At 35.0% G+C, this 25,014-nt stretch overlaps 1 protein-coding gene across 3 annotated transcripts in view; it reads right to left on the bottom strand.

Moving 5' to 3' along the window:
• The window catches only part of LOC106478468 (glypican-6-like), a 44,337-nt gene extending 24,599 nt beyond the window's left edge, over positions 1 to 19,738 (bottom strand). For all 3 annotated transcript variants that reach the window (XM_013939013.2, XM_022382070.1, XM_022382069.1), the window contains exon 1: positions 19,202 to 19,738. In XM_013939013.2, the coding sequence (XP_013794467.1) occupies positions 19,202 to 19,382 (181 nt within the window). In that variant the 5' untranslated portion in view covers positions 19,383 to 19,738. The remainder of the gene's footprint in view (positions 1 to 19,201) is intronic.
• Between the last annotated feature and the right edge of the window lie 5,276 nt (positions 19,739 to 25,014).

Raw genomic sequence — 25,014 nt, forward strand, 5'->3', positions numbered from 1 at the left:
GGTCAATCCCACTATTCGTTGGTAAAAGAGTAGCCCAAGAGTTGGCGGTGGGTGGTGATGACTACCTGCCTTCCACTGCTAAATTAGGGACGGTTAGCACAGATAGCCCTCGTGTAGCTTTGCGCGAAATTCAAAAAACAAACAAACAAACAAATCAAATAAAAAGAAAATATCCCGATTATTAAAGGTAGTTTGTATCAACAAAGCCAATGCTAATTTCTATGTATCCATCTAAGTTATGTGTTTAAATATCATACACTGTAATATTGTCTATTTCAAATTCAGCTCTATATTTGATAATAATATAATTTGTTTGTTAAATGCAAAGCTGCACAAGGAGTTATCTGTGCTGTGCCCAAGACAGGGCTCCAATACCTGTTTTTAGCGTTTTTGCCCTCAAACTTACCGCTAAACCAAAAAGTGACAGCAACTTGCTTATTAATGATCTTATAATTCATTTATTTATAGGTTGTAACCTTACACTTTTAATTCAATATTAAACTTATTTTCGCTTCCTCTCATGTATCACTAGAAGACTCTGTGTAGAGTTTATAGTCAAAATTGACTATTCTGAGCTTCATGCGTATGTAATTGCCATGAACTTTTCCACAACCCAAACTGAAATGTCAAAATGGCTCCGTCGGGCGTGGTCTAGTGATTAGCGTGCTCAGACTGTAAACCAAAAGGTTCATGGTCCATGGTCCTTTGCAGCAAAAAACGTGTTCTGTTGTTTGGGTTCGTGGGTGCGCTTTAAGAGTGATGATCAAATCCCACTCTTCGGTTAAACGTGGCGGTGGGTACTATTGACTAACAGGTGGCCCTTTATGTTAACTCGAAAATTCTGAAACAAACCAAATAACTCCCATCCACTGAGACACGCTGAAAAATGTTGTAGCCTTAGAAGTTAGGTCAGCAGTGAATAACATTTTATACGTTTGAAAACCAAGCGACAATGAAAGTGATGTAACTTACATTGGTTCACATGAGATTGTTAGTGGTGTCTTTAATGCTTCTTTCTTGTACGACAACATTTTAGATTCTGGTAGATTATTCTCCACGGAAATTTGTAAATAGGACACCATATAATAAGTGAATTGATTTTGTCGAGGGAGTATTATTAGAAAACTGTAAACAAAATAATTAACCATCCTAACACATCTAAACTGATCACACTGATCATTATTTACTCCTTGAAATTTTAGTAGTCTACTGTTAGATCATATTTATCTCTGACTTTTATTGTAATTCTCAAGCTTACAATGAAATTTAGTTTCATGTAAAATGCATAATTTCCAGTGGTTGAAGTACAGGCTATATTGATTAATACAACCCAAAAATGTAGGTGAACAATGATTAAGCAAAATTACCTTTTTAATTAATTACAAGATTTTCTATTCAGTGTTGTCAAATTAAACAACTGGACAATTGAGAATGGTTCCCATTCATCCTCCTTCGTCATTTTGACTGTGGCGTCATGCTAGAAGTTTTATGTTTGTGTTAACTATACGCTGTGGCCTTCATCGGCCCATTCGTCGGTAACCACGACATATTTAAAAGCTTTCTATAAACGGAGTTAACAAGCTCTGTAAGAATAATAAACGCAAGAAATTCAAAGGTGCTCATTCACCATTCCTGACAACCACTCATTAATCACTGGGCCGTAAAGTTAACAGTCGGCCGCTGTGGTTGAATATGGTACTTCCCACATTACTTTTACAGACAATAATAAATATACATAATTGGACGTGAGTTAGGACACAGTTACATCGTGAAAAAGCCCATAAGGGGAAAAGAAAACGTTAGGTGGTTTACAAGACCAGTTAACAAACCTCAGTTACGTTTTCTATATAAATAATAAAATCATTTAAACCGAGTTCTTTTATCGTCCGTAAGGCTCACAGTAAATCTAAAGCATCCCGATGACGGAACTTATTTCGTAGAACTTTTCAAAACACTTCATGAACAACAATTTACTTCTGTATCATCTTACGTTTTAATAGTCATGAAATATGAATCTTATTATTACAAAGAAAAGTGGTAATTCAAATTTTATATAAATGTAAGATACACTATGATTTTACACTCGCATTGTTACTTTTAAATTGCAGCCTCTTTTAGTTTTCCTTCTTAATTGCTGTGTTTAAATATGCTTTACAAATTGTGACAAAACGATAACTAATTGATTAACTTGTTTGTTTGTGTGTGTGTTTTACTTGTTTCTGATATTCTCGTAAAGCTACAAAAAGACTATTTGAGATAGTTGTCCTTAATTATAAACTATAGATTAGGAGAAGACAGCTAAACAACGGCACCCACTGCCAACTCTTGAGCTACTCTAATTGAATATTGGAATTTGACCCTCACTGATGTCATAACGCAATCACAGCTCCAAAATTCAGAGTGCAACTTTGCAGCAACGTCGCGCAAGCTACGGACCCTTGGATTTACAGTCCGGCAGGCTAACCACTAGGCCACGTCAGGCCACTTGACTATTTAATAACTAGTTAATAAAAATCATTATTCGAAAGCAGAGAAATATTGACTGTTGAGTAAATGTGCCATGAGACAAATATACGTTGGATAGCTCGTTCTTAAAGAATGCGAAACTTGTCTGTTGACAAATCAAGATTCAACGTTGTACTGTAGACCAGGCTAGAACGATATAATTTTTTGTCACCTCCCCCTATGGGTCTGCGGTAAGTTTACGAGCTTAGAACGATAAAATCCGGGGTTTGAGTTAACGCGGTGGATCAGCAAGTAGCTTAATGTGGCTTTGCTCTAAAACAAAACAGAAAAAAAACATACTTTATAATTTAAGTAAAATAAAATGAAAAATGTGGAATGAATAAGTGCTTTAATTCTATAGTATCATGAACAAAGAAAAAAATGCAGCTACAGTATGATAAAATCTGAAAATGAAAGGGTTAACAATCGTTTTCCTCTGTTTCTTTGTACTTCAAACCCTCAGGATATATTTGTTGTCTATAAAAAAAAGAGATACGTAGAAGAAAGGAGGGGTAGAAAAATAGAGAGGAAACGGAATATGTTTAAGGTATAGCATCACCTGATAGATTTCCAAGTTTCCATTATAACAAGTGGATCATATGGGTTGGAAAACTAACGTTAGGATCACATATCTCTCCATGGAGAAGAGTATCATGTTGCCGAGAGGTCATCAGAGCTTCTATGTGCACTATATCTATAAGCAAAATATTTTACGTGGAATAATTTCACTAGGATGATAATAAGGTTTAGTTCAAGAATTAGTCATTAGGAGTTAAATAATGATAGATTAATGTAATGATAATATTCATAACGTAAAACTAACCAGTGTGCGAGACCATGAAGTCATGTAATCGGTCTTTCTATTTGGTACTCTTATTGTTCACGTTTTTTTGTTTTTTTTCGTCATAACCACAAGATCATGTCAGTGTAGGAGATTTATATCATGCTAAATCGGCACACTAAGCTAAAACTACTAATTTTAAATCAGCCCATCCAAATGTATATTGTTTAATATTCGACTAATTTAAATACAGTAGAAAAAACTTTTTACTTATTTTGTTCATATAAAAGCAGTTATGTTCACCAATATGCTTGACCGTGTTTTTTTTTTTCCACTTAAACACTGAGTGATGTGAATTATGACAGAAATATCTTATTTTCATTCTTTCAAATATGTTTTATGTTTTGCAGTCGTTAATAGACAAGTTAAAACAAATCAGAAATTTAGCCAATGGAGCAATTTGAAGTAGAACTGTTTGTTTCTTCCGAAACTTGATAAAAACCTATAGTTCGTTCCAAAATTGTTAGCATTTTTAATTGCAATAAAAATATTTGAACAGAAAGTGACCAAAGGAAAATACAACACCGTTTCTTACCAGAAATTAGGATTTCTTCAAAATACAGACTGTTTTAAATTTCTCTTTGATTAAAATCACCGAGCCACATTATTAGATCATGTGAATAGCACCAAATGGGGATCTAATACGAAACGTACGTTTTCTCACCTCACAAAAACACCTCAGTATTTTGTCTATTTTTGTTTTATATTTCTTATGGCAAAGAACAAATATTTTCCGTATTTAAATCATGTTAATTAGATCATGTGAATAGCACCAAATGGGGATCTAATACGAAACGTACGTTTTCTCACCTCGTATTTAAATCTCCTTAATTTGCTAAATTTTTTGGGATACGAGTTAAAAGTATACTTTTACATTCTCCTGAAAATACATCATTCGTAGGGAAATGTTCGTTATTTTTCGTTTATCACCTTATCATTATCATACACACGTAATCTGTTAACATGGTAGCTTCTAAGTTGATGGTATTGTTTAAACGTCTTCGAAAAATATAATCTATGCAATATTTAAAGGCATAACTTTAGCTAACTCCCTCCAGCGTAATCGCTACTTTAAAAATTCCTGGAAAACATGAGTCAACAACTTTATCCTGTACATTCAACAAAAATATATAGTATTAACATTTCTATTCGATGTTTCTATGAAGGCAAACCCAATATTAAGACATGCAGCATAACTCTTTAAAAGTAACTGGATAGCAATAGTGTTTAAAAGTCATGCCTGCTTTTTTCCAGTTAAGTTCTAATGTTAATAATACTGATTGGTAATGTCACCAAAACTGCTTTAAGTTTAAAGAGCGGAAAAAATCAAAAATTAAAGGTTTGAATCATGCGTATATAAGAATGCAACACCTTTAATAACCTACAAGTTCCGGTAGAGAGTGTACTAGGTATAGCCATACCCTGTCGAAACACTCATATTAAAGAGAGAGAGAGAGAGGAACGAAACTTAATAAGTGATGTTTAATACTTGTTTTGATGAAAAAAAGAAAATCGCTACGCTTTCTCAGAACAGCTTTGGTCACTGAAGAAATTCGATATATACACTCCAAATCCATTGCAGAATTCCTCCACGTATTCTAATAATAATTTAATGATCCGATACTTCCCTACCCTTCCTTTCTCCACAGATTGTATTAAACAGAACCCTCTTTGTTCGGCGATCAAACAGCCGGGCTCTTGACCTCATGGAACACTGTATTAGAATCAAACAAACTGGCCTAGGAGCTGGAGTTGGTAAGAGCGGTATTACACGTCCTCCTCTGCCCCTACAGTTTTGATAATGGAATTCATTGTTCCGGCAGTTCGAGCGGCCTTAACTGTACTTTATTCATTATTCTGCTAATTTTTTTCTTATTGATTCGTTATTGTTGTTTTTGTTTTAGCGCAAAGCTACATAATGGGCTATCTGCGCTCTGTTCGCCGCGTGGAATTGAATCCTGAATTCAAGCTCTATAAATCCGTAAACGTACCGCTGACCCACATGAGAACTTATTAGCATGCCAAAGCATTGTTCTATAACCTTTCAGACTATTGAAAACCTAGCTAGATGTCGCTTTAACACACGATTGTTTAGCAATATCATATTTAATTACGAATTATTAACATATTTTTCACATAATTTATAATGATCATACCTTGGAATAATTTATAAAAACCAAACAAGAAAACTTAATAAATTTTGAAATTCTTACGTTGTTTGACTTTGGTAAACCAAGAAATCACGAGTAAGATTAAAACTTAAACAAATCCGAAAAGAAGGCCCTCCTCAGTGGCACAGCGGTATATCTGCTGACTTACAACGCTAGAAACCGTGTTTCGATACCTCTGGATGGCAGAGCACAGATTGCCCATTCTGTAACTTTGTGCTTAATTGCAAACAAACAAATAAACAGAAAAGAAGAAACTCTCTAATAAAAGATAGGAGGAACTTCCTTCCGACCCCTAAATAAGAACTTACTCTGTTCTGAAAACAATCGGGTACCATGTTTTTTATTTTGTATATTATATATAAATATGTATAGCAAATTTTTGTAAGTCATACTCTCCTATCCACAGTCTGCACAGTTTATTGTTATCGTGAAGCAACTTTGATATGTATATATCCATCCGCTGAAAGTGGATGAAAAAAGCACATAATACAATAATGAAAATAATGCAAATTAAATTTTCATACTTAAGCTATGCAACTTGTAGGGGAAAAAAACTGCAAAGATATAACAGCCAAATAGCTGCGATAATCGTAACCCTAAAAACGTTGGATATAGTACGTTCCATCAACATTCATCAAACACAGGTGAAAATTTTCAAGGTTTATAGAATATATTCAGTAGTCGAGAGAGGTGTTTAAACCTAAAATATTTCGAGTCGAATTACAGTTCACTGGCCGTAGTTGTTTATGGACATGATATAGGAGAGAGTCGCACAAATACGTCACAACCGTAAAGACCAGAATAACTCAGGATTTACTTTGTAAGAAGTACAGTGATAAAGAAATGTATGAAGCTAGTCAGTGCGTTGCTTGGCAAGGTATGTAAAGTAAACAATAAACAACCTGTACTGAAGAAAATGATGTGGTTGTTTTATATACACGTCAGACTCCAGTTCCTACAGAACTTACATTTTAGTTGAGCCCAGAACGCAAACACTAACCGATCATTTGACTTTCTTTTCTAAACTAAGACTGTACTACATTCTGAATGTGACTTTGACCTCTTCAGAAGCTCAGATAAACCAAGACTCCAAGTTCTCACCAATTACACTGTGGGTATAAAAACTACTTCGTACTTACATGGGAAATTTGATCAAAAAACCTAGAACGTCAAGTACAATGGCCAAACAATACCACAAGAACACAGAAAATATTTATAATTGATATTTACTGGAATAGTTTGAAGGTGCTGGTTCAAGGTCAAGATAGGATTGCTTCAGATAAGAGAAGTTTGGAATATGAAACGAATTTAGTTTATTACAGAAAGTAATTTAAAGTAATAGCCAGTACTAACATGGCATACAAAGAACTATATAAAACTCTACGAATGGGCTTATATAGCTTATAACTATATAAAACTATTGAATGGGTTTACATAGCTTATATATAGAACTACATAAAACTATACTGATAAAACTCTGCTGAATTGATTTATATAGCTTATATATAGAACAATATAAAACTATACTGAATAGGTTTATATAGCTTATATATAGAACAATATAAAACTATACTGAATGGGTTTATATAGCTTCTATATAGAACAATATAAAACTATACTGAATGGGTTTATATAGCTTATATATAGAACAATATAAAACTATACTGAATGGGTTTATATAAATTATATTATAGTATATATCAAAATGTGCTTAATAATTTTTCTTTAAATATTTTGTAAATGATTTTTTTACAAGTGCAAATTCTGTTTTGATCCAACAAATAACATATTATTTTTTTATAACCGTTTATGTATTCATAGTATGTTTTAGACCGCAGTTTTATAACTATCTGGTATACTATTGTTTCAGATGGCTGTTATAATGGTATATATAACAACTATCTATATAGGGGACGGAACGAGCGTGTTCCTAGAGATTAGCGTGCTGCGCTGTGAATCGAAAAGTCGACAGTTCGAACCCGCGATATATTGATAAACATGTTTCACAAAAAAGTGAACGTCAATCCCGCTATTCGGTTAAAAGAAACCTTATAGACGGTGGGTACTGATGACTGGTTTCCCTCTCTCTCTGGGCGACTGTTTTAAATTACAAACGGCTATGCCTGAATGTTGAAAATACCAAACAAAATATGGGAGAAAGGACCTTATTTAAGTTTACCAAACTGGGCGAGTAGTCTTAGGAATCCCAGACAAGTTCAAAGCGGGAGGTATAAGGAGTCATCAGATTACCACAAAAAATAATGTCGGCTATTATCTACAAATGGTCTCAGACTGCGAACGTTAGTATGACTCAGAGATTATAGGTTTAAGCACTTGGTCTCCACCCCCACTTGACCTGTCATGACCTCGACTCATAATCTGAGAGTCGCGGGTTCGAATCTCCGTCACCGAACATGCTCGCCCTTTCAGCCGCGGAGGAGTTATAATGTGACGATCAATCCCACTATTCGTTGGCAAAAAGAGTAGCCCAAGAGTTGGTGGTGGGTGGTGTTGACTAGCTGCCTTCCTTCTAATATATCACTGCTAAATTAGGGGGATTAGCTCAGATAGCCCTCATGTAGTTTTGCGCGAAATTAAAAACAAACCAAACCCACCACCAGCCCTCCTATCCCTCCAAGGTCGCGCACAACGACACGACCAGATCACAATCCAGATCCAACCACCTCCTGTCTAGTGATACACTTTGCAAGCCTTAATGTTCTTTCATATACATGTGATGTATGCTGATGAAATGGGATATTCCCAGCGCTTTTTTGGTGGTATATATTACTGTAGCTGTATTTACTGTTACACCATTTACAGTTTTATGCATTTTTTTCTTTTCTTTTTGCACGAGTTTTTCTTAGTGTTTTTTAGTACATATGTTACCGCCCACTTGTAGTGCGTGTGTGAATACTGCCAATGTACATTTCATGACCTATGAATACATTCCTTTTTAGAGTAAGACTAAAATTTCTATTTCCTTAATGACTGAGATTAATCTTCCTTTCTTCTTAAACTTAACATTTAATGAGCTGTAAATACGTGATCATTGTATGCGCCGTCTTCTTATCGGATAATCTCGGTGGATTATATCTAAAATTACAGGGTCTTTATCGTAAGCACTAACTACTTAAGCCATGAAACTCTTCACTCCGTCCTTGGTGAAGGCGTTTCTATTTTAACGGCAAGGTTTCTTTGTAAACAAAGCATAAAGCTATTCGAACCTAGTTTCCACGTGGGGTCCATTACACCTACAATTAAGCAAAATTATATATGAAATGGAGAGTGACTGGTATTGCCAGTATAGAAAAAAAAGAGTTATTGCATTATTACCTCAACAACAGAAGTTTATTTCTCTTTTCAGAGTAGCGTCTTCAACAGATAGTTCAAATGTTGTTGGGCTTGATGTGGTGTAAAGGTTAGCATGCTGATCTGAAGATCGAAAGTGTGCGTCGTGATGTTGCTCAACATCTCCATTCTTTTAGCTGAGAGTGCCTTATAAGAATAACAATTAATCCCGTAATTTAGCTCAAAGCAAACCACAGCTCTTGTTGCAACGGATGCTGCTGATTGGCTGTCTTCCCTTTGATCAATAGCTACAATATTTGGATAGAATATATTAAACCTTGTAGGTGCTCTGACTTTTTCGTTAAGCGCATAAATGCCGCTCAGCTTGACAATACCAATACCCAATATTTTCAAATGTTAACGTTTATAAAAATGACCTTTAGTCAATGACTTTTGATTGGGTTAAGCAATAATGTTTTTTTTTTTTATATAGAAAATGTAATTCCATTTTATCTATTGGTCGCGGATTCATATCCCCGTCGCCGAACTTGCTCACCCTTTCAGCCGTGGGGGCTTTATAATGTGACGGTATATCCCACTATTCGTTGGTAAAAGAGTAGCCCAAGAGCGTGTGGTTGGTAGCGTTTACCAGCTGCCTACCCTATAGTCTTTAACTGCTAAATTAAGGAGGACTACCTGAAGAGGAGATGGGCGTCACCAGGTAAATCTGTCCGAAAATCACCGATGACACATTAGCATCTAAGGTGACCCAACGGTCGTAAGCGGCCTCAAAAATGAAAAAGAAAATCATTTTGTGGGACATTATAGGAAAGGTTTGTTTCTAGTTAAGCACAAAACTACACAATGGGCTATCTGTGCTCTGCCCACCACGGGTATCGAAACCCGGTTTCTAGCGTTGTAAGTCCGCAGACATACCGTTGTGCCACAAGGGGACGATATAGGAAAGGAGGAAAATAAGTTGACAAAAAAAGAAGGCACAATGTATTCGACTCTTTCAAGAACTTCGAGCTTGTCAGCTGGTTTTTTGATTTGCATACACTCGTCTCAGCATACATTAAGAAAAACGAGAACAAACCTACCAGGGACAAGTAGTATATATATATAGTCAATACTTAGTTTTTACTAGAAACATTTTCAACGGGAGTTCAATTACGACTAAATTCATTGTCTGGAAATGAGCAGTTAAAATTATATAGGTTAAATTAAACTTTTTTACAGGTTTCTGGATTTTGGTTTCACCAACAGATTCGACAAATTATGTTTCTCTGGAGATAAAGTCCAATTATCTAGAGAGGAACAAAAAAAAAGTCACAGAATGACTTTAATGCCTCATTTACAATTGGAGGCAAAACAGTATTTTAGCAGGTTAGTACTAAGACTACAACTTAATTTAAACTTACTGTCAAAGGACTAAAAAAGTATAGCAATTAAGTTTGTAGTTTAGCCTTTATAAATTCGAATATAGGTACATCTTAAAACAGAGTTGGTAAGTCCTAGTTATATACAAACTTGGAAATTTTGTAGTTTAAATGGGAAAAAAATTACATTTTTTTAAATGTTTAAAGAAGTCTAACAAGAAATTCTTTCACGAAAAGCCATAGTTATAATTTAACGTCACTTTTTCTCTAAAGAGATTTATAGTGATTTAAATTAGTATTTAACCATATCAAAGAACTCGTTCAACTATTTCATTACATAAAAGGATTTGCATGACTTTAGAAAACATCTTTACCACCTACAAATTCTTAGAATTATACTGTTATCATCTTATAGAATATTTTTTTCAGTTTGGTAGCTCGTTTAATAACACTTATCTGTTATCTTTCCTTAAGAGTTGTATACATAATAAATATTGCATTACCCTGCTTTTAAAAACTTACTTGTATATTTGTTATTCTATATCTTCATTATCAAAAACTATAATTATCTGTTTTATATCAATCACAAATAAAGCATTAAATTTTGAAACAGATTTACATTACTGAATATCATGTCTACACACACACACACACACACGTCATTTTCATCTTAATATAAGAAGTGAACATGAAGAGAGCGAGTCTGCTTCTAAAGAATATTGAGAGAAAGCAGATTTAAAAGGAAGTAAACATAGATCTTAAGGAGTAATTCTCGGTAGTAGAGGGGAGGATCTCATTTGTTTCTGTTCTCAAAATGTGTGAATGACAAGATGACCAAAAGAGGTTATCAATACAAGGTGGTCTTTGGAATGGCTTGTACAATAAACAACCGACCGTAGATTTATTTTAGCAACTAAGAACTACAAAAGATAGTATTACTGCCATATGTACGCGTGTTATCAGAGCCTTCTGAATGCTTCTAAACTTACAGTAACACTGACTTCCTTCTAATGATTAAACAGATGACATTAAACACAGACGCCTCAATAAATCAAAAGACTGAATACTCTTGGTGTGTGAATTACATCTTGCCATGTGTGTTTCAGTCATAACATGAATCAAACGTCCAGTCAAAGTCCATAGTTTTCCAGCATATGTGTGAAGCTCCTGGGAAAATGTCATTTATATGACATCATAACTAAATATAAACTTAAGTATTATGTGATAGCCATTATGTTATTCTTTATCTTTTCATTAACTTAATGTTACTGTCCTCCACCCAGTACTTCCGGTGATTTCAAAAACACTATATACAACGTATACGTCTCACATAGCTGACCTTAGTACACTGTCTATTTGAAGATATCAAAGTATGAATACAAACCTAATTAATGATCCACCAGAATGATATCCAAGCATGAGCGATTAGTAGAGATAATTAAAACCTGTCACGTCTTATATTCCACATATATGTAGAGTAGAATAAAATATTAAAGTTGGTATTTTTTTTATTTACCATACGCTAAACAGCAATGTTTTGTCTAAAATGAAGAACGGTCCATTAATAATAACCCCCAGTCACGCTGTGGGTCACCTTCGACCTAATTTCAGGCTCATTACGTCAAACAGATTTAAATTACATACGACGCTAATATGCAATAGTAAAACCCAAAGTCACTTCAGAGAACAGTGTTAAAGTTCAATAACAACAGAGGAAGCAACACTGTTGAGTTTATAATAAATTTACAATAAATAATAGCTGTTTATAACATAGTGAAATACTTAATTATCTGTGGAATGTCTTCTTCAGACAGAAAGAATCTCGCCGTTGAGTGGATTTCTTCTTGGAAGATGGGAAAGAGGCACATCCACCTGAAACCTGAAAGGTTCCTGAGTAACAAGTGGACACCATAACCATAACCATTCTACATGATTGAACTGAACAGGCATTCCATAACCTTTTTGCCAGAAAAGCCCTTCATTTGTCCTAGCACAATTGTTTCTAGTTGACAGCGAGTTATTTACGAAGCGCGTCATACATGGTTAATGGTAAATCATTCCATAACCATCTTGCCAAAGCCCTTCATTTGTCCTAGCACAATTGTTTCTAGTTGACAGCGAGTTATTTACGAAGCGCGTCATACATGGTTAATGGTAAATCATTCCATAACCATCTTGCCAAAGCCCTTCATTTGTCCTAGCACAATTGTTTCTAGTTGACAGCGAGTTATTTACGAAGCGCGTCATACATGGTTAATGGTAAATCATTCCATAACCTTCTTGTGTCAAACATCAAGTTAGATGAACAGAGGTAGGATGCGCTATCAACAGGTATGAGAGAAGGCCATCTCTATCTCCACTTTGGGCTAACAAATCTTTGTAGTCCAGACAATGTAGGCTTCTAATCAAACCCACATAACCGTGACTAGTAGAATGGTGAAACGTGAATATTCGCCACTCCCGATTCCTGATACAGCTTAGTGAAAGACTAGCTGTTAAAGTTTAGTCCCTGGTTAATGTACTTTCTTCGAGTGCTCCGAAATGTAGGAGCAACTGTTTGGACAGCACCTCCGAGGTTTATACTTTAACCCACCTCATAAAGTTTATGCCTAGCGTAAATTTACTGCCTTAGTCTGTTTCCAAGAGAAATCCAATAATGTCCAGTATAGACAACTGGACGTGTAGGTAATTATTATTATTATTACGTGAATTTAAGGTAGTTTTTTGTCAAAAGACATATATAAACAAAAGATTCTGCATGAAGTTATTCGTCTTGCAATGTGTTTTCAGAAGGTGCAAAAACCAATAACATGAGTTCACGACGAAATCATTTCTAAAAATTTGGTTTTACAGCTTTTCTTTCGTATTTGTAATAACGGCAATTGACATATAAGGTCATTAACTTCAAAAACGGACTAAAGAGGGCGACGTAAAAGGAAGTGAGTCTTTCAAAACTATAAACTACTTCAGTGCTTATTTCTTCGATTGTTTTGTTTATGGGAAACATACTAAATCTATCTGCCACCGTCTATAATTTTGAATTGCCGACAAGAAGAGAGACAACGAGTCCGCATCGTCCACCATTAACTCTTCAGCTACAATTTTACTAACGAATAGTGAGATTAACTGACACATTATAATGCTCCCACAGATGAAAAGGTAAGCATGTTCGGCGCCCGGTTTAGATCCCGCGACACATAGATTGCGACTTGAGTGTCATAACCACCAGACTATGAGAGGCTATTACTAATGTGAAAGTAAACAATGAAATGCAATAATAACACCAGAAATTATGAAGCTTCACTTCTGCAAAATGTTATTTTAAGAAATAAAAACACATATCGTTTATCTTTTACGATTAAAAACACTAGTATCAACATAATGCAGTTTTTTTATAAAAAAGGCGACAACATGGATTTCAATTTCCATGCCCCCACCCCAGTGGCACATCGGTGTGTCTGCAGATTTACAACGCTAGAAACCGAGTTTCGATACCCGTGGTGGGCAGAGCACAGATAGCCCATTGTGCAGCTTTGCTCTTAGTTACAACTAACCAACCAAATCAGTTTTCATATTAATACAACCCCCATAGGGTCTGTGATGTTTTCAAGAATTTCCTCATAGATCTGATTGTTAATACGACTAAGCGAATGTGTCGAATTTTCCATTTTTACAGCGTAACACTTGGAACAAGTTTTCGATAATTAAGGGGTTATGAAAAACGAAGATCTGTATTTTATAATTTGCAAATGTTCTATTGCAAAGGATGGCGAATATTCAAATTATCATTCGATTTTTGATACGCAATTAACTTGCGAAGTCTACTGTAGTAAGTTAACATTTAATGCGCAGATTTTGTATATAACTTATTACGAGCTTATAAAATAATAATAATAATTCTGTATTTATGGCTATCTGTTGCCATCCATAATCTGGACTGCTGATCAGAGAGAGGAAAGCCAGTCAGCAGCACTCTACCCCTACCTATCCATGGTAATGGATTTACTGTCACTCTTTCTTACGCACCCACAGCTTAAAAGTTCAGGGAATGTTTTTTGTTGTTGTTGTTGTTTTTGGTATTGCACGGAACCCAGCATGCCAGCTCCAAAATCCACAGATCTACCACAGTGCTAAAGTAATAATACAAACATATTCCTTATTCATTACTAAGAGATAACTGATGTGTCTAACACTAATTACTACACTATGCCCGACACGAGATAATAAGAAATAAGTAGGTAGGTACAGAACTTACTGATTGGTCTCATAGGTGGCGCGCCAGATTTACACTTCCAAAAGAAACAAGTTTGGTCTGGCATGAATGAATTACAACAAAAAACACCTAAGCACAAAATTACAATGAAAAACGTCTAATTTCGTTATTAGAACTACCTGTATGTTGAAATGCTTTCTGGTAAGACGAATAAATAAGCAAAATAACTAAATTTTATAACGTACCTTTGTACTTCGTCGTCATTAAATATACTGATGTGTTAAAGAATACGTACCCTTACTTTATGAACAGAACGATATTTTAAGACCACTTTGAGAGCAGAGTTTTAAGTTTTGCTAGGACAGTTATATTTATCGCTATGTAACAAATACGAATTTATACCTGTTTGTTAAATATAAACCATTTCCAGTTCTATTCCGACATGTGTAAAATATAGATTAAGTTTACTGGAATGAAAATTTTGTTACTTCTAGCTATGTGGGTCATTGTCTGACATGAACAAAGTAACTTTCGCTTTGGCATCCAAGGAATTTGTTATATGGGTATTACCAGATGGGGAGGCTCATATTTTAACCTGGAAAGGGACCACATCAATAGTTCTTTGCTGATCCCGGGGATCTGTGCCTCATCTCCTCGGTGATAAAGCTTTTTTGTGTGTGTGTGTCTTTCAGTCTTAAGGTCTATATCCCCCCCCAAAAAAAACTATTAGAGGTTAACCCTCTGATAACAGTTTTCGAATTGCTTTTACCTAGAATTTCTTGTACATTACACCAGCCCCTAGTGACAATGGTTTCAACTTTATTTTAAGCAGGCGGCCGAACAACCTCGGAACGATGCCAATGAATGGCCAAGAGGAACCAAACCCCCTCCAGCTATCGAAATACACATATACACACCTACATGCTAAATACTATGTAAGAGGCTTCCTGAATAAGTAACTATGTGAATTGCACCTGGACAAGTGACCATGCTGACCAAACGTGAATCTTATAATAACAGGCGTGGCGGATTGGATTTTTTTTAATAAGAGAACACTTAGCAAAGAAATACTTTTCAACAAAGCTAATCCTCCAGACACAAACAAACTAGACTCTTCTTGAGGATGATAACACTGAGCCAAGGAAGATAACACAACTAATAAGCATTTCTGGTTAGGTCTTTCATTATTTCTATTACGCATACTGTAGTACGTACGCTTTTAATCAAACGGGCGTTTCATTGTTTGCATAAATAAATAATAATAATAATACCGTAGCAGGTCTTGTAAAATCGTGTCTAATAGCATACTTAACTGATTATGTAATTTAACTGATTGGAGTTTAAATGAACTCGTCAAGTTACACTAGAACTCTCATCACTCAGTTTGGTTTGGTTTTTTATCCCATGAATTACTTACTGTTTGAGGTCATACAGCTTTCCAGTTAAATTTCGTGTTAAATTTGTTGTTGTTTTTTAGTGCCAAGCTACACAATAGGCTAACTGCTTTTTGTGTATTTTTGTAAACTGTATATTTCACAATATACACTCAAGTCGATTCATGATGTACATCCAGCACTTGAGGCTTGTAGCAGAATGAGGCATCATCTGGTGGTGAAATGAATCGACAAAAGTACAGGTTAATGGTTGGTTTCTTTTCAAAGTAACATGAAAATTCAAGGTTTTGAATCAAGTACTTTTAGTTGTTGTTTTTTTATTACAAAGCTACACAATGGGGTAACTACATTCTGTCCACCGCGGATAATCGAACCCCGGATTTTAGCGCTGTAATGCTCGTAAACTTACCGTTGACCCCCCGGTAACAATTAGCTTATGAGTTTTTAATATTATTTGCATACCCATAAATATATTTATAATAATTGCATCAATATAATGTCCAGGACTAATTGGCCTTCGAAATTTAATCGGATTAGATAAGTAGGTTGGACCTATGCTGTCTTTACGATATTTTTCTCAAGTCTATTAGGAGTAACGACGTTAAAAATTAATTAGGGAAAAATTACTATTTCCTACTGATTGTTGTAATTTAAATGTAATTGATGTCGCAACAGAAGTTATACTTTTGTTTTAACTGGTGAATGTTTAATACTAAAATTTATTTGATCATAATGGAAACATAAAATTATGTTTTCATCCTCCGTTATACAGTTCACTAACTAGTCTATGCTCAAAACACGCTACAAGTTTTTGAAGATTATGTCTCATTTTTTGGCCCAGTGGTAATATATTTAATTTATTTTTGTCACACGAATTTTTCTTGTTGTTTTTATCTCAGTTTTAGTAAAGCTGGTTTGGTGCAAGAAAGAAAATTTAATTTTTAAGTATAAACTTAATTTCTCTTCTGTGTGATGTAGCAGATTATCGGGAGTGTACTTTATGGCACTACCCACATTGCCCCCTAGTCTGTGGACTTATAACGCTAGAAACCGGGTTTCGATACCCTTGGTGGCCAGAGCACAGATAGCCCATTGTGTAGCTTTGTGCTTAATTCCAAACAAACAAACAAACTACCCACATTAAATTGATCGCCACATTTCACCAGTATTTGTTTCAATTTCATTGGTTCTCTTTTGTGCAATGTAGCAGATTATCGGGAGTGTACTTTATGGTACTACCCACATTAAATTGTTCGCCACATTTCACCAGTATTTATTTCAATTTCATTGGTTAGAGTATTTAGATACAATAATTTATGTATTTACATACTGTGCCTCAATAATCTGCCAATCTTGTATACAGAAGGAATTTATTGATTTTCTTGATTTTACAGTTCAAAAGTCCATTACGCTTTATATTCATATTCATTTGACCCTTTTAAATGGGTTTGAATTTTACTCAGTTGTGATTGGTGAAATGTATGAAAAAAAATGTATTATAGTTTCAAATGATTTCATATTTGCAATAGTAGTTAGATGACTATGCTTTACGCTTTTACGGTTACCACCAAACCAGTTCGTATGGACAAACATTCGAATGTATTACGTACAATGTGTAAAAATATCCACAAAATATCGACACATTTTTCTTCATTGTTAAAATATCAGTAAATTGCGAATTTTTGTAATAATCTATCAAAATATTTGTCCCTCGGTGGGACAGCGGTAAGTCTACAAACGTACAACACTAAAATCCGAGGTTCGAATCCCCAGAGTGGACAGAGCATACAGCCTAATGTGGCTTTGTTCTAAAACAAACAAACAATCATTAAATTCTAATATATATCGCAGGTGGAAGAAATCCATCTGATCATAACAACTCACTTTGTCTGAACTGTGAACCTGCAAACATACACTCTTCACTCTGAGATCGTAGGTGCACGACAAGAATGATGGTCAACTTCTGTTATACGAGCACACAAGAGTTAACGGCGGGTTGCTCCCTTCCTTCTAGTTCATCAACTTAAAATTCGGTTATGCGCAGCTGGCCCTTGTGTAGCTTGGCGCGAAATACCGAAGCAAACATTCTCTCCATGTAAAAGAAAAGTAAAATAATACTGTATTCCTTTTAGTTGTTGTTTGTTTTGTTTCTTAGTTGAAACAGTGCATAATACTTTAATCTAAGGGTCGTAATATTCATTTACAGAATATGTATGTATGAGATAAAATTAAACAAAGAATTAATTTTGATCATAACAAAAAGTGTAACAACAGATATGAAACATCCTATGTTTAGGCATTTGTGTAATTACTCCACCATCTTTTGAAAAGTGGACAAATGATGATTTGTTTGTTACGTAGAAAAAACTACACACTGGGCTGGCTATTTCAGCTTTGTGCTCTGCCCATCACGGATATTAAAATTAGAGTTTTAGCGTGATAAGCCCTGATATTTACTGCTCAGCCAGCGGGGAAACAACAAATAAAGAGAATCTAAAACTAATTCGTCTGCGGCAATAGGTATAACAACGTGCATTGTTTGATAATAATACAAAAATGCATAATCTCCTTGGTTAAAACCCGTATTGAATCATTAAAAAATAATGTTTTTAAAATTATTATCAGCCCGTCATGCCTGTCTCTTATTATCGGTCCGTGTAAAACCCGTCCAGTACCGTCCGATATATCTTCAGTCCCATTCGACACGTCCTCCGCTGGGACAGCGGTAAGTCTGTGGATTTAGAACGCTAAAATCGGGGATTCTATTCCCTTCGGTGAACACAGCAGATAGCCCGATGTAGCTTTGTTATAAGAAAAACACACACACACACACCCATCCGACACACAAGAATAATAAGGAAGAAAAGAGACGTATAAGTACAGATACCTCATTCATTTATATATTTATATTGCTATTTGCAAAATGAAACTATTAGTAAGCCAGCCATCCACGTATTCACACAGAAGGTGACATTTTCTTAACAACTGAACAAACAATACAAATGTAATTTAAAATATTGACATAGGTTACATACGTTTTTGAACCATTGAAGTCGCAGAGTTTGAAGTGGAAACGAAGCTGAATGAGAGATTACTTAAATGAGTAAAATGTTAATAAGTAAATAAAAATGAATGTATGTGTTCAGGTAATTCTTTTCTCTAACATGATTCTCCAAAAAATAGGTAGATTATGGACAAGGTAAAGAGACGTGTAACTATTATCAATGAAGCATCTGAAATAAATACGTTAAACTGTTTAGTGGGAATTTCTTACTGAAGTGCATTGTCTAGGACCTTATGATTATAGCAAACAGCCTTCATCAGATATAACACCAATGTTATCTAAATAATTCAGCTCGCTATTATACCTAGTCAATAAACAGAACAAAAATAATTGAAATACTTACCAAATATAGCTTTTCCTGGTACATCGTTGTCGTCGAATCCTTTCGCTGAATAGGCATACTTAACAAAAGAACAAGCTAAGTTACCTGCGTTTACAGCAGACGCTAAGTAGAAATAATATATCAAGAACAGCAGTACAACAGGGAATAACTGGCCCAATATCTGCTTCTTTTCCAAACCCATGTTAACCTTTCTGTAATTCACTAAAACTCGAAAGACTCCTTACTTCGTCTTTAGTAAGTCAGAACCCAGCATATTTTATAAGCCGACAACGGATATTACTTTTTTAAATACCAATGACTTCCCAACTGGGTATAGCTAGTTTCTTTCGCTGACCAAACTTATCATAATAAGATGCTTTGTATACAAAGGAGCTATTCAACTTCTTAATACAACGGAAAAGACAAAAACAAAACGAGAAACGAACAAGCAGAAGCTCTTGAGAGATGTGCGCCCTCTAGGTTATGTCTTCTCGTTCAGACGTGCACTGACACGAACGAAAGAATTCACTACCAACGACTTCCGCTACACACTTGCTGGTGCCGTCATGTGGCCAAAAGCAAGAAGTCTTTGAGAAAATCTTAGTAGCTGTTCTATCAAGCGCTCTTACTACTCAATAAAAGTTCTCAAGTTCTAACTATTTTTGTCCAATACTCAAGGTCAGAACGTTTATAGTTAAGCTATCTTCATTAAATTATTATCTTTAATCTACATTTCAAATATTAATCACGATCGGATAGAGTTTTATTTCTTTGTTTTTAATTTAGTAAATCGTGGGGAGTAGGAGAGTCAGGAAGTATTTCCTCCATGGTTTTTCAATTGTTAACACCTCGGAATTGGCTTTGCCCACTAGCGTCGTGCTACACTTTTAATCTTTATTAGTTTATCTTGTTTTAGAAGATTAGAGCGAAGTGTCAAATAATTACTAGCCTTTTTACGATGGTAATGACTTACTAATTACGCGTAAGATGAGTTTAGCACTGTTTAACTAGTATAGTAATCATGAGAACCGTTCGGTTACAGGGTCTTCCTAAGAGATAGTTAAATCAAAACTTTTCCATTTTAGTGGGTTTAAACTTAGAATTACCAATGGATTCTACTGACTTTTTAAACACATCTTTCTAAACCATTTATGCATCAAGTACCTTATGAGCTTATGTCTTTGTTTGTTACATGCTCCTAATAACATAAGATCACACACACAAAATTAAACAATAATATTGTTAATATTGCAATTAATCCGTTTAATTACTGCTGTGGAATTCTATAAAACGAGCTTCTTTTTCTTTTTTTTTTTTGTCGGTCCTTTACGTTGAGTGTTGCAATAACCAAAAAGCATAAAATTATTCAAACTGATGCAATATATGGACCAAACTGGAAATGAACAATATATAAGCAAATCAGCAATTTGAAAATTAGTGAGAAAATAGTTAACCTAGTAGTATTTTTCTGCATTTGACTAACTGACTTGTCTTTAGCCTGTGTAGGAGTAAGCTCTCAATTCGCTATTGTAAAGTGTTTTAAAGTTATAGTGTCTTGTATGTTTCAATCTCTGATTTTTCGGTGGGAAACTCAAGTTACACCTTTTGTTTTACCACCTTTACACTAATTACACATTCATGGCAAAAATTATCAACTCATACGTACTTGCAATGTGTAGTGCTGTCAAAACAAAACTGTTTCTGTAATATAAATATAATTGTAAAATTGTATTTATAAACATTGAAATTAAGCGTTAAATTATTGAATATTCTTCAAAATATAAAATTAAGCGTTAAATTATTGAATATTCTTTAAAATATGAAATTAAAGCAATTTAAAAGGGGTTTTATTTTAATTTGGATTCATGAGTGGTTTTAACTTTCACATATGTTATACGAAACAATGTAAGTATTTATATTACATTGTAACAAATACTCAATTAGTGCAATACGGCTACATTTTTTGCTTACTTGTTGAAAAAAAAAACATTCTTGCTGTTTCTAAACATGGGGAAGAAAAGAAGATTAGATTTTTTCTAGGATCCAGATAATCTATGTAGAAAAATAAAATGACAATCGCTTGGTATGTGATGAGTAGATTACTGATATAAATCATGCTCACTTTTAAGGATTGAAAAATAAATAACATATGCCTATTTGTGTGGATTTAGGAACAAATAGTATGAATGATTTTGGACAAGTTAATCGTATTTGTAATCTTTTTTTTATTTCTTTGAGGATTAAGAAGTACAGATTGGAGATCATTTCTTTCATAGGAATGTGTTTAACATTTGTCAAGTAGAATACTCATCAGAGAAATAATTCTGCAGCCCGTCGCGATTTTTCATTTATCTTAAGATCCTGGAGAATATTAACACCGAAAACTCTAGGATTGTACTCTATTTCTGATACATTGTATTAATCTTGATGAATATATCGGACTAAATTTGAGGATCGTAAACGAATCTAAGATTACTAAGATTACTTTTTCGAAGCTATGATCCATCTTTTGCTTACGATTTTCTTCAACTTATGGATATTGTTGTCAAAACGTAGGTGTACCACTGCTATTTGGTACATTTGACGGTAGAGCAATCCACCACTATTAATTGATAGCTTCTGACTTTTGGATTCAGAGTGGAATTTTAATAAGACCAAAGTTATGGCCAGTTGTTGATTAGTAGAGATGTACGACAGCGTCATTAGAGGGGGGTAACAGCTACACTTCCTGTTCCTTTGGTATTATTTCATTTGCTAAGTCATTGGATCTTCTTTCACCTATTGTATATAGATGGACACTTGGATAATGTGATCTTATTATGGTCCTTGATTCAAGTCTAAGATAGCTTCCATTATGATGATGCAAACGGCATTGCTCTTTGCTAATTGATGGACTCAATGATAACTGTAGGATAGTTATTGATTAGTAATGGTAGCAATCAGCATTTGCACAAACGTGAGGCAGGCTAAATGACACTTAGTGAAAGCTTCAGCGGATTTTTATTCCATTGGTGTCTAACGTGCTAGGCTTTCACGATTTGTATGTTATTAGGCGGGAATTTAATTCAAATCTAAGATAGCTTTAATTATTCTGCAGTTCACAGTGTTGTTCTCTGCTAATTTGTGGAACCATTTGCTATCGGAGAATGGGGAAATACGTTTTCTATATATAGGTTAATAAGTCATACACTTATCAAGGAAGGGAAAATTAGCTTTTCGTTACTGTTGATCTTAATGGACGAGGGAGTCAGTTTATTACATTAATTCATTCTATATAATTTATCATATCCATGACTGTGTCATTAATAAACCATCGCTAAACTGATGTGTGTCCTGTACAACCAAAGTCCAGACTGAACAATTTTTAGGGGCAGACACTTGTACTGATATATTGGTAGAGTTCATAAACCTGAAGTTATGATACCATATTTGCTTAGTGGTGGTATAGGCTGTTGGTTTGGACCTAAGATTAACTTCCATACAAAATAATTTGGTAGGCACCTACTGTAGAAGACTTTAACCAGAAACATTCACATCCTCTTCTGGATCATCAAAGACGGCCAGAAAACAGTAGATGTCTCGAGTACATCTTTTCACTTTTATTTATGTCTGATTCATTACTCTTTTATTCTGTGCTTCCCTCTTGTTCAGCCAGATAATTGTCAGTTCTTTGGCAACACCATTATTCAGTTTGTACAGACGTTCCACATGTGCCCAGGTAACACTGGATTGCTGAAAGTCATACACGAATGGTTTAAATGGTTGCCAATTAAAAAGGGCTCATTTACCTTAAACAGAGTGGTTTTCATACGTCGTAAGGGTACAACAGCCACTCCTAGTATCTGCAGTTAAAGTGAGATTTCCTTACTATCTTGTCATAGCCTGTTTTCTATGGTTCTGCGGCCTTCCTCAGCTAGCATAATGTACACTTGTCATTGTTAATCATAAAAATCTGGCAAGCTCTCAACGACTATGGTGGATGTCTGCTCTTGTTGCTGGTCCATACATAATGTCGACTAGGAATGTCACTTTTAGGCCAAATATTAGAAAATTTTGGGACCAGCTACTCATATGCTGTTAAGTTGAGTAATATTCCACCATTAGATATAAAATATGGTCTTATTAGTCAGCCAGCTCTGGATTGGAAAACTAGGTAAGACTGAACTTTGATATTTGCACCACCTCTTTGACTAGATATGGCCTTTTAAAATATGAGTTTTCACCACTACCAACCTGTTACAGAAAACGAGTTGCCTGGATTTGAACATACAGTGAGCAGACAGGCTCTCGCGGGTTTTCAAGAAACTTTACTGTATTTTCATGTAGCTGTATCTAGTCTATAAGTCGTCTGAGAGATGTCTGAAACCCCTAACAGTGGTAGCCGTAGTGAGGTAGAAGTGCTTGATGAAATAAACCACAGTAAGCACTTATTTTTCTGGTGCTATAGTAATGGTACTCAGCTTGGTTCAGTTTGTCATTTACGACTTCCTACTTAATATTGCCTTGTATTTGGAACAAAACTGCTCTCTACCTGATGTTACTGGCATTTGAATCCAGAAATAACCTTCCTAGCTGGTCTTGGATAATCAAGCACCAGTGCCTTGACTGAAAGGTGCATTCTAGGTTGTACTCCATCTGAAATGTGTGCTCATTCTAATCAGCTTAGCATTGACCCAACATTGTCCATGATGTACTAGTTATAGGAGACATAGCAAAGAAAGCCGTGCAGTTCTTTCTTAATTGGGAACCTATTTAATTTATTGACAACTGTAATCTCGGCAAATTTGTTTTACCCACCCCATCTTTATTAATGGTGTATCAAAGAGATCACTGCATATCTTTTGGGCTTGAGCTACGAGCTGGCGCTTCATATTCACAGGGTAACTAATTGCATATTCTCAACAATGACTTTATAGGTTATTTTGTAAAATAAGAAAGTCATTCACATAGATTAAACAGTATTCTCACTAAAAACCACTCAAAGCTACTTCTTTAATACATTAAATAGTTGCTGGTGCATTGTACAGTCTTAGTGAAATTACTCAAAACTTATAGGTCATTATGCATGGGAAAGCAGTCTTAGGTCATCTTTCTCGATTGCATTTGACCTGCTAGTAGCCAGATGCAAGTCCAAGGAGCTGAACTCCATCTCACATTTTAACATTATGAAAATTTTCAACAACTGTATGATCCTTTCATGTAATATCTGATTAATGTCCATTCTGGCGAACTCATCTTTTTAACCATGGTAATTAACAAGTAGCAGTTTTATGCAGCATGCATCCCCAGTGTATATGTGGTGTTGTTGTGTCAATATTGTTTGCCTTAGACATCCATCTTGTCAGGAAAACATTGACTGTCTGGTGGGTAGTCCAAGACTGTAATGTTGGATGTGCAAAAAGCTATGCAACCTTTCTTAGCAAGTTAGTATACTCCTGATCAGGATCCTAAAGGTTCACTATTTCTTACTAAAAGGGTAGCACTGGATTATCTGCCTATAGAATTGCAGCACTCGAACAAGCCATAACAGCTATTAACTCCTATAAGAACTCCATCCCAATAATTCCCATGCTTGAACCAAGGCGGTAATGAAGATGTGTCTTAAACAACTTTATCCTTTAAATGAACATAACCACTATTGACAAGATGAAATATTGGTAGTTCCAATATCAAGCCATAACTGCTTATTGGTGTGTCTCAGGCCTGACTTAATGTCATCGTCTAATCACCCATTCACACACAGCTAAAATATTGTCCTGAATCCTCAGCCATGCTCATCTCAGGTACTCCTACTTTAAAGCAATTTGTCAACTACAGCAATTAACTGCTCTCCT

This window comes from Limulus polyphemus, unplaced genomic scaffold, assembly GCF_000517525.1.
Source record: "Limulus polyphemus unplaced genomic scaffold, Limulus_polyphemus-2.1.2 Scaffold214, whole genome shotgun sequence".
Classification (NCBI taxonomy): domain Eukaryota; kingdom Metazoa; phylum Arthropoda; class Merostomata; order Xiphosura; family Limulidae; genus Limulus; species Limulus polyphemus.